The 11940-nt window shown below is 40.1% G+C and overlaps 1 protein-coding gene and 1 pseudogene across 1 annotated transcript; one reads left to right on the forward strand and one right to left on the reverse strand.

Annotated features, from left to right (window-relative positions):
- Positions 1-2221: 2221 nt before the first annotated feature.
- LOC148964962 (uncharacterized) lies at positions 2222-5960 on the forward strand. Its single transcript, XM_089127735.1, has 3 exons — positions 2222-2297; positions 3742-3868; positions 4242-5960. The coding sequence occupies exon 3, from the start codon at positions 4256-4258 to the stop codon at positions 5270-5272; it is 1017 nt and encodes a 338-aa protein (XP_088983861.1). The 5' UTR covers positions 2222-2297; positions 3742-3868; positions 4242-4255; the 3' UTR covers positions 5273-5960.
- A 4150-nt stretch (positions 5961-10110) lies between these two features.
- Positions 10111-11649, reverse strand: LOC148964963 (immunoglobulin lambda constant 7 pseudogene; annotated as a pseudogene).
- Positions 11650-11940: the final 291 nt, after the last annotated feature.

An 11940-nucleotide genomic window follows, 5' to 3' on the forward strand; every position in this document is an offset into this window, starting at 1 on the left:
GATCGCCGAAAGCAGTTGGAGAGATGGTTTGAGCAATACCAGGAACTGAGAGAGAACATTGTTGCTGACACAGCCATTCGAAATAGCATGCCTCTGCCCATCATGGAGGAGCTTGACTCGCCACCCACCATCGAGGAACTTGGGAAGGCCATCGATTCACTGGCCTGTGGGAAAGCACCAGGCAGTGATTGAATTCCACCAGAGATTATCAAGGCAGGACAGGGGAGCTCTCTTCTTGGCCATCTTCACAACCTCCTGCTTAAATGCTGGGAAGGGGGCATCATACCTCAAGACATGCGAGACGCTAAGATCCTGATGCTTTATAAGAACAAGGGCGATCGCAGTGACTGCAATAACTATCGTGGGATCTCCCTCCTCAGTGTTGTCGGGAAAGCCTTTGCACGTGTTATCCGGTTAAGCCTACAACTGCTCGCCGATCGTGTGAACCCGGAGTCGCAATGTGGGTTCCAAGCAAATCGGTCAACAACTGGACATGGTGTTCACCTTTACGCAGCTACAGGAGAAGTGCCGTGAGCAGAATCGTCCTCTGTTCCTTGCCTTCATAGACCTGACCAAGGTGTTCTTCATGGTCAGTCGGGCTGGCCTCTCCACTCTCCTACACAGGATTGGATGCCCACCCAAGCTCTTGAAGTTGATTATATCATTTCGTGAGAATATGATGGGCACATTCCAGTATGGCGAGTCATCCTCAGACCCTTTTCTAATCAAGTGCAGTGTGAAGCAGGGGTGTGTTCTGGTGCCAACCCTTTTTGGCCTGTTCTTCTCCCTGCTCCTGCGCTATACCTTCTGCAACTCTGAAGACGGGATCTTCCTCCATACTAGGAGTGACAGGAACCTTTTCAACCTTGCCCTCCTCAGAGCAAAGACTAAGGTCCGCAGGGTACTCATACGGGAGATGCTGTTTGCAGATGATGCTGCTCTTGCTGCACACACTGAGGGTGCCCTCCGGAGACTTATCACTTTTGGCCTTGCCATCAGTATCAAGAAAACCAAAATAATGGTGCAAGATGTCAACACCACTCCTGAAATCACTATCAGCGACCACACCCTGGAGGTAGTGGAGAATTTCACATACCTTGGCTCCACCATCTGCAGTAACCTATCCTTGGATACTGAGCTCAATATAAGGATAGAGCAGCCACCGCCATGGCTCGACTAGCAAAGAGGGCTTGGGATAACACTCTATTGACACTCAAAACAAAACTGAAGGTGTACCAAGCATGCGTCTTGAGCACCCTACTCTATGGCAGTGAAGCTTGAACTCTATATTCTCACCAAGAGCAAAGACTGAATGCCTTCCATATGCGCTGCCTCAGACGACTCCTGAGCATCACCTGGCAGGATCGTATCACAAACATAGCCATCCTGGCCTAGGCAGGTATGCCAAGTATGTTCACCATCCTTACACAGAGGCGACTGCGCTGGCTTGGTCACCTGTGCAGGATGGATGACGGTCGTATCCCAAAGGACGTTCTGTACGGGGAGCTTGCCAAAGGAATACGACCATCTGGACTGCAAACCCTGCGCTATAAGGACGCCTGCAAGCGAGACTTGAAAACGTTCAGCATCTGTCCGAGAAGCAGTGACATTGGGCCGTGAAAATTGGCGACCCACCATTAACACTGGTGTCCTTTTAGCCGAAGAAAAAAGAGCAATGCAGTGGGAGGAGAAGAGGACTCGCCGGCAGCAAAGCGTTCAGCCTGTTCCCATTGACATCACCACTGCTTATACCTGTAGCAAGTGTCAGCAGTGCTGTCGCTCCCGTGTCGGACTCTACAGTCATAGTAGAGTCTGCAACTAAACCACAGACTGACCTGGGTGCAGATTCTAAACCATTGTCTCTCAAAGACAGAAGGATGCCAACAACCAACTAGAAATACATTTCTACTCGGCTTGACTTGGAATGAAACTGCAAATAAAGATGTAGCGAGTTTGTTTTCAGTAGAAAAACTTGCTATAATATTTTGTCTTTATTTTCCCCTTAAAACATAATCATAATTTGATAAACTTACAGTATGACAACATTTTAATATTGTTTTACACTGTATTAATGGCCATTCACATTCTCCTCTGTATAACACTTGTGCTTTTGTTAATGGTTGTATATTGTGTAGTGTGGTTTGCTGATTGCTGATGTGGTTGCATATGCATTAACTGTTAATGATGTTTAATGCATCTTTTTTTGGTGTTTCTGGAGTTAATAAAAGAAGCAGAGCAGCTCATAAACACCATCATCTCCTGACGAGCAGCGTCTTCAGTCTTCAGTCTGATTCCCGGTAAGATCATGTCGTCTCATGTGGGAATTATTGTGTTCTTGTGTTTCTGCCTTTACTCAAACGTTAGCACATGTTGTTCAGCTTGTTGACTCACTAGTGTGCTTGATTGTGGAGAAGAAACTAAAGAAATAAGGTGGAATTGTTTAAAGCAGGTTTGGAAGTTTTCTTTAAGGTTCTGCCGGATCCAGTTTCCATTTCAGGTTCTTGATATTCATTTGATGATGATCGTAAACTTCATCATCTGTCTGTCCAGGTGTCTTTTCTGGACATACTTAATATATTTAAATGATACTGTACTGAGTGTGTATTAAATGTATTATTTTGAAACAACTTTATTTCAGCTCATTAGAAATATTTTTTTTTAATAAAGCTGTATATAGCGGTATTCAAAATAGTATATTAAAAGTGCAAAAATAACAAAATAAAGACATACACACTCTGAAATCAAGAACACTTTAATATACTATCTTGTGTACACTGCAAAATAAATACAAAGTAAATTAAAAAGTACAGCAGGATATATAATCTCTTGAACATAAAACATTATAATAAAGATCAGTGAAATGCTATAACAGAGCTATATGACACTCGTGAAAAACTGATGATAATTACCTGGGAATCATTCTCTAACCGCAGTCAAGTTGTGATTGTTTGTGTCAGTCAAGTTGTGAGTTAGTTGTAAGATTAAAACAGGAGATGATGAGAGACTCAGTGCTTTCCTCTGTGCGGGAACGAAACTATCGGGAGATGTTGTAGCAGAATCACGGGAACTATTCCAGGCTTTATTTTCATTGGTTGTTGCGTTAAATCTTACCCAGATACAATAGTGCTGTTTTCTGATTGGCTATTGTGCAACCCTTTCTTTCTTTGATTGGCTGATCGGGCTCGAGTAAGAACTCCAGGGGAGACGCGCTTGATATGAGATTAAAACTGAGATATTTTAATGAAACGAGAGATTTATTTCCCTCCGATGAACGATTCACCAAATCTGGTCACGTTTCAAAAGGTTAATGTTGATTATGAAACTAGTTTCCTTTAATGAACATTGTGTGTGATTTCAGTCAGTCAGCTACACAGATTTACATCTCTGACAGAAAACAGGCTTGCAGAGCAGCAGAAGAACCAATATTTTAGAGAGATCAAAGTATTTGTGCTTTCTCTCGCCATCATTCATGGGTTTCTTCTTTTACTGAGGATATGAATAAACGCTAGTGAACTTTAAGAGTGAAAGCAGCGTCAGATATAAAGCATTTTCACATTACTTCAGTCGTCGTAGTTGAGCCCAACCATTAGTGAAAGTTAGACTGGTTTTTCACTCTATCATTGTTGGTTCATTGTGTGTTTAAGGTCATTCCAGTTTCACACGTTGGGTCAAATAGTGTGTGTGTAATCTCAGGCATTTCCTCCGTTAGATCAACAAGCTTTAAGATGTGTGTTTCTCCAGTGTGTGCAGTGAATGAAGAGCTCTTTAAACACGGCAGTGGAAACTTGTGAAACATCTGTCAGTCTGTGTGTTATTCCACAAACTTCTGCTTTGACCTGCAGACCAAACACACACTCCTGTCAGTAACGTAAGTTCTTCAAGATTTATTCCTCCTTTAATAAACCATTGTACACTTGCAGCTGTGCTGGACTCAATATTCACAACAACAGCATTCTTGCTTCTGTCATATTGTTCAAATGGAGGATTTACAAACTTTAATCTGACATTTCACGTATTTAAAGCTTTCTAACATTACACACACTCCTCTAAAGAACATGTCAAGCAAACTGAGCAAACTGCATTTCAACAATCACACAGAAAACAACTTATGAGTTATTTTTATATATTATTGAGTTATTATTTACACATTATTTTCCCTGTTGGTTTTAATAAGGATAAATATATGATTACAATAGTAAATGAAAGCATGTTTTTAAACTAATGACTGGTTTGTTATTTAGTGCCTGTGAAGACAATGGGACAAAACACCAGCATCAGCGGATCAGGTGGAGGAGGTTATAATATCAGCGGATCAGGTGGAGGAGGTTATAATATCAGCGGATCTAGAAGAGGTTATGATGAATGGAGGCGTCAAATGAGGGAATTTTACAGGAAACTTGATGCTGCAGAACCAATCATTTTCAGGACCATTGCCGGCATTGAGATTGTAGTCATGATCGTAACTCTGTGTGCGTTGTGTGCTCTTCTCAAATCTCAGCGCTCCACTCCAGTGTTTGTTATTCATTTGATTCTGTCAGATCTCATTCAGATCATTTGTATATTAACAGACACAATCACAGAGTCAGAGAAGGTGGATAGGGCATATTATTATAGTTTGATTGCGGGTCTGTATTTTATGGCATGTGTTGCTCTTGAACGATATCTTCTGGTTTCTCATCCTATCTGGTACAGAACTCATCATTCACTGAAAGTCTGCTGTGTTATTTCTGTGATCGTCTGGTTTGTTCCTCTGATATTTGCAGACTTTAACTACTATCCGCTGTTTACACCTCTGTCCCGAGCGATCGCCTTTTTAATCCCCTACCCGATAATCATTCTGTGTTTTATCGGCACTTGTCTCGGTCTTTCACGCGCAATATCTCTTACTTCTGTAAAGCGCAGAAAGATTTTGGGCAGTTTGTTCCTGGTGCTTCTGACTTACACTTTTCTCATTCTCCCCTACATAATCCTGATCATTATATATACGTTTGCTCCCTTTAACCTTCATTTGTTTTCTATATTTTGGAGTTTGTCTGAATGTCTCCTGTTCCTGAACCCACTGGCTGACTGTGTCCTGTACATGTTCATCAGGCCTGATGTCGGAGGGTTAATGAAGTCTGTTCACTGCTGTTGTAGAACTGACACACATCAGGATTCGACACACACACGGGACGAACACTCTGGAGTCAGTAGTGCAGCGTTTGCCTGCTGTGTTTCAGTGCTAAAGCCTGCGTCTCATTCACGGACCTGCACTTCAGTTTCAACATCATGAAGTCAATGCCATTCTGTTCACTCACACACCCGTCCTTTCTATGGCATTCAGCTTTATTAGAGACAACTCTTGATTCAGCAATTGCTCATAAAACACATGCGGTGAACAGAGTTTTATTAAAGATGTGTTGATGTAGTGTTGATGCTTCTGCTGGCGTTCTGGATCAGCAGGACTTTATCATACGATGGAGAGGAGGGTTGTATAAAGCACGGTTTATTCTCTCTTCATTCCCCCGATAGACTGACAGATCAACAACATCAAGTAGTTTCAGCTCGTAGTCTTGCTTGTGTTCCTAATGCATCTACATTATACTCTTTTACCTAATAACTACTATTCAGGCTATTATTCATCTATTACTAATGTATTACAAAGATGCTTCACTCAAAAACTGACATAATGTACATATGCTCATGTCCATCAAAAGATGAATAACTTTCTGTCTTCTGTGGAACATAAAAGACAATATTGTGATATTTTTGTCCATTCATTAGAAGTCAGTGGACAGTTTCGGGTGAACTATCCCTAAAAACACTTGATTTAAAGTGCAGAAAGTATATCAGAAGAGATCTAAGTTTATATGAAATATTAACCAGAGCTTGCATGTAAATCTGAAGAGTTATTAGTAATATTGTTGTGTGTTTATAGAAGTGTTTGATATGTCACATATGGAGTCAGAGACTGTCCTGTATTCTCTCTCTTCTACCATTAATATAATTAAAGATCTCTCAGTTCTCCTGTGTGTGTTTCTGTCTCTCTCTCTCTGTGTGTGTGTGTGTGTGTGTGTGTGTGGACAAAGAGAAACATCTATTAGATAATTAAAGAGATTGGCAAGCTACCAGCTGTTAGCCACTTAGCTAGCTAACAACTCGCTACCTAATCAGAGCAAACTACTGCCAAAACATATATCTAATTTTTTTTATTATTATTTATAATACCTACATTTCCCATGATTCAATATCAATCCTTGTGAACGTTTATATATCTGTTGATGGGCCATGGGACGGAGAAATATTGATGGGCTGACCGCATCACCGCGAGTAGCCTATCTGTTGATGGCCCGACTGCACACATTTAGTGATAGGCCTACACGCAATGGATGGATCGTTTGCGAACGCAATTCAAACATTTACACCTGTATTCACAAACATCTGTGCATAAGGCAGGCCTAAGTTATTTACGCATGAAATAGTGTCATAGGCTAACCCAGTGTTTCTCTGTTTTCTGCCATTGCCCACTTTGAAGGTAGGGAAGGGTTCGTGCCCCACCGTTGCAATAATTTGTATGTTTGTAAAGTTTGCACCTTTTAAAGATACATTCATGAATCTGGTGCTCTTTGAAAGTTCATAATTAAGTGATTAACTAATTTTGTGTTTCTTCAATAAGCCTGTTCTGTAGTAGGCTACACATATTTTCTGAGCCAGAGACGGAGAGCGCTCACCGCTTGACATCACAACTATTCAGTGTTTTCAACATCATAGTGTTTATTTTAGGTTTCAGAATTTAAATTCACATAAGTTACTAAAAAAAAGCAATACATTTAGAGTTTGTCAAATACACACTTATGTCTATAAGAGTGGAAATAATAATTATTTCCATTATAAATAGACAACACGTAAAATTCATATCAAATACACATTGTGTAAGTAACTTTCAAGTTTACTCTATGCTTCTCCCAGTTCACCGGCCACTTACTTTCATGTATTTCGGGAGAAGTGGATAAATTGACGTTTGTTAAATCCAACAGATCCGATTCTCTAAAATGCGGTATAAAGCCAGCAGCCGTATCACCCTGTAGCCCAAGACTGGTTGCCCGCTGAAGATAAGCAGGGCTGAGTCTGGTTAGTACCTGGATGGGAGACCTTCTGAGAAAGCCAGGTTGCTGCTGGTAGAGGTGTTAGTGAGGCCAACAGGGGGCGCTCACCCTGTGGTCTGTGTGGGTCCTAATGCCCCAGTAAAGTGATGGGGATACTATACTGTCAAAAGAGCACCGTCCTTCGGATGAGACGTTAAACCAAGGTCCTGACTCTCTGTGGTCATTAAAAATCCCAGGATGTCTTTCGAAAGAGTCCTGGCCAAATTTACCCAGTGGCCTCTGTCCATCATGGCCTCCTAATCATCCCCATATATATCAATTGGCTTCATCACTGTCTCCTCTTCACCAGTAAGCTGGTGTGTGGTGAGCGTTCTGGCGCAATATGGCTGCCGTCGCATCATCCAGGTGGAGCCGCACACTGGTGGTGGTTGAGGAGATCCCCCCCTCTATGTGAAGCGCTTTGATTGTCCAGAAAGGCGCTATATAAATGTAATGAATTATTATTATTATATACTTTGTTTAAAAAGTTTAAAAAAAAGGAAAAAAAAAACATAATTATGAGAAGTGCCCTTTTTTTCACTTGAGCCCCTGCCCCTCAAAATGTCTGTGCACGTCCCTAATTCGCACCATCCTTCTGTTCAATCTGGGCTTGATTTTCCTCTTGTGGCTGCGCCCAGGGAGGTTGGCTACAGTTCCATGGACCTTTAACTTCTTAATAATATTTGCAACTGTTGTTACAGGAACATCAAGCTGCTTGGAAAGGGTCTTGTAGCCTTTACCTTTACCATGCTTGTCTGTTATTAATTTTCTGAGCTCCTTAGACAACTCTCACCTTTGCTTTCTCTGGTCAACGATCGGTTATCGGATCGGATTAACTTACACGACACTGTTCTAAAAGAAAACTGTTAAGTTCTCTCTACGCAAACTTTAAAAACGCGAATCCACAAGAACGCTGATGGTGTGCACATGCGTATTAAGAGTTCATTCTATAGGTATGCGCGTTTGAATTGTGCGCAGGTATGTAGTCCTTCCCCACAAAACCAACCCTCAACAAACTACTTGTCTGGCCTTAAAATTTATAATACAGAATTTTATCGTTTTGGCTGATGAGAAAAATGCACGGGTGCGTTTTTGGTCCCCATGTTAATGCAATTCCACTAATGCCAACATCATTTTGGAGTCTATTTAAAATAATGTTGTGGTCGATAGTATCAAATACAGCACTAAGATCGAGTAACACTAATAGAGAGATATAACCACGATCGGATGACAAGAGCAAATCATTTGTGACTCAGAGCTGTCTCAGTGCTATGGTACGGTCTAAATCCTGACTCAAAGTCAATCTTATAAGTCAAGAATTTCATAAAGTCATTCCTGTTGTGCTCCTTGGAAATGTCTGGGCTTGAAGCTTTATTTTTAGTTTAGTTTCACATAAATACCCAGGGTTTTGTTTATTTTCTTCTAATAGGGTTGAAAAATAAGCAGATCTGGCAGCTTTTAATGCCTCTCTGTAAGCAATCGAGCTCTCCTTCCATGAAATGCGAAATACCTCTAGTTCTTCTAAGCTATCTGGGATGCTGAGATGATGAAACTGATCAGGAAGATAATTTATAAAGCAATCTTTAGTGGCAGAGGTTATAGGTCTAACATATCCGTAACACGGAATCATTTGCATGATTCACATCGTGAGTAAGTTGTTGGAAAATGTGTTCATGACTGATCTACTGCAGCTGAATGATTTAAATAGAGAGAGTCACTTTGCATTGTCAGCACATGCTTCAGTGCTTATAAGAGTGTTTATAGTGCTGTGAGTTTAACACTTCATGACTGACACTGTTTATCATATTAACAGAGTAAAATGACATTCATCATCTTCTTCTTGATCTTAGGAATGTATTTTCAGGGTAAGACCTTATAATCGAAAAAATAATTAGCTTACTTGTAATATTCAGTGTTAGTTTCAATGTGTTTTCACTGTTCATTAGATTCTACAGGACAGGTGACAGTAGTTCAGACTCCTGCAGTGAAACATGTTCAGAACGGACACACAGTCACTCTGAACTGTAAACCCAGCAGCTCCATTGGACGTCAGTCAGACGGTAACTGTAAGTCTTGTGTGTCCTGGTTCCTTCAGAAACCTGGAGAAGCTCCTAAACTCTTAGTGCGCAGCATCCGAACCCTTGCTACTGAAACTCCATCTAGATTCAGTGGAAATGGAGCCGATCATGGAACTGATTTTACTCTGAGCATCAGTGGAGTCCAGACTGAAGATACAGGAGATTATTACTGTCTGAGTTATCACTGGATCAACGGTAAAACTGTGTTCACACAGTGATAAAGAGTCGTACAAAAACCTCTGTCAGTCAGACGTCACAGTGACTGATACATACAACACAATCACACACACACTGACCACAGCACAAACACTAATAACACTATATCATTACAATCTACATCAATCTTGTGTTTATGAAGAGAATGAGTCAGTGTTTTAATATGATCATCATGTTTTAGGTGTAATATATGATCCTGTCAATCAAACTGAACACACTGCATTCAGTCACTTAAATTATTTGTATTATATTTTTATTTTTTAAATACCAGCACCTTCATTTGCAGAAGTGAAAGTGTTCCAGTCCAGATGATGTGACCAATCAGAGAGTGAGACTGAAAGCCCATTTGCATTGTCAGGGTGGAGTGATTGTGATCTCTCAGAATAGAGCAGCTCTGTCTCCAGAGACCATGTTCAAACCCCAAGAGCTTTATTTGACATTTACTGCCACATCAACCTTCTGAAAAGCTCCTGCATCTTCATCTGTTAGTTGAATGATGTTGTCAGACACAAAGTGAACTTGTTGAGAAGCTTTATTGAATGTTGCAGCAAACACACACACACACACACACACACACACACACACACTGTTTGAGTATTGAGTTGTAAAGCACTCCAGCTGCAGCACTAGACTCATGTGAATCCTGCCTGACACAGGACACTCAGATACGGCTCATCTTCAGGAGAGAAACATCAGCACTCAGAGCTCTTGTGGAACGAGACCTCATGAGGAGCTCCATCATGTGTTACTCTGCAGACGTACAGCTCTCCCTCTTCCCAGCGTGCTTTGCTGAGGGTCAGGACGCTACTGCGGCTGTAGCGGCCGTCCTGCTGGCTCTCTGCGCTGGTCAGAACCCCCTCGGTGACCTCTGACCCGTCCAGTGTCCAGCTCACCAGCGCCCCCTGTGGAGAGTAAGAGCTGAGCAGGCAGAGCAGTGCGGCTGAGTCTCCAGAGATCTGCAGAGAAGAGGGCGGCAGCAGAGACACTGAGGGCTTCACTGTGGGACCAGCTGCAGGAGACACACACACACACACACACACACACACACACACACACCGCATCAATCAAACTAAACATCGGAATACACAGACTGCTTTAATTCAATTTAATTGGATATCCCAAAATAAAGTTAGTTTGTACTCAAGTGAGATATTCAACAAATAAAAAACTCAATGTAAAAGTTTGACTCAAGCTCACATAAAAAGAAATGTATATAACTTATAAGAACTAGAAAACAACGTATGTGTTTGTATTATAAAGCACTGAATTATAAGCACAACATGAGCAAAAGAGATTCAGTATCATTGACTGAACTACAGAAAGGAGCAACATTTACATTCTGATGTCAAATCTCTTTTTACATGTATGATTTCTACAATAAAAGATGAACTAAATATGAACTCAGTGTAGAAATAAATGAAGGAGAAACAAACCTGTAATAAACTGAATAAACTCATAGTGAGACACAGTATAGAGATATGCTTAGAATTTTTTTGGTGAAAGGAATAATGCTATTCTGATAATAATTATCATTATCATAGTTTTAGATTAAATAATTATACAAAAATATCAGTAACACTTGCCTTTATACATATTGCATTATACATGTATTTTTAATGCATTATTTATATATTGTTTTACTCATTATAATGCATGTATGATCTCATCAATAATTGTAACCACAGTTTTAACAAGTTTAACAAGGAATTTTAAGTATTATAATACATTTTAACTTTGGTTACAATTATTTACAAAAAATATATACTGCATTATAACATACATTATGAAAACCTGTATAAGGCATTATACATAAAGTACACTAATAATCTATACTCAATATGTAATAATCATTAATATTAATAAATGTTGTTCTTGTTTCAACTGTAAAACACTTTCTGAAATCTAAATTATATTTTTATTAGGTGATTAAATGGACAGACTTACTGATCACCAGTTTAGTTCCTCCACCGAATGTCCACCACAGTGATCCAATCTAATGAAACACTCGTACAAAAACCTCTATTCCACTCGAGTGAACACACACTCCAGCAGAGAGAGAGAAACAACACTTCAACACACTGATATTAGAAGATCCTCAGCTCTTCTCAACACTCACTCATTCAGATTTGACTAAATGCTTTCTGATATAACACTGTTTAAAGAAATATATGGGATGAGCTGTGACCTCTGAGGTGACCTTTGACCTCTTTGATCACGGATGGTTTTAACATTAATCAATAATTATGAACTTTTCAGATCCACATTGTTTAATCTAGTATCATATGAACTGATTATAAGAATGAATGAACTTCATGTGGAAAATGTGGGAAAAATAGACAAATATTTCCCAGAGAGCAACATGACAACATTGATTACAAAGACCATAATGGACTATTTTTGGATTGCTCTAAATATAGTTATCATGCTTTTAAAGGTGTAGCCGATGACTGTACTCATAAAGAGAGATTTCTGAGTTTGACAAATATGTTTAAAATGATCTACATTCATGATTCTCAAAAACA

Source organism: Pimephales promelas, chromosome 25 (assembly GCF_988280905.1).
Source record: "Pimephales promelas chromosome 25, fPimPro1.hap1.1, whole genome shotgun sequence".
Taxonomy (NCBI): domain Eukaryota; kingdom Metazoa; phylum Chordata; class Actinopteri; order Cypriniformes; family Leuciscidae; genus Pimephales; species Pimephales promelas.

Coding starts and splice junctions, on each gene's coding strand:
- LOC148964962 (XM_089127735.1), top strand. CDS start 4,256: ATGGGACAAAACACCAGCATCAGCGGATCAGGTGGAGGAGGTTATAAT.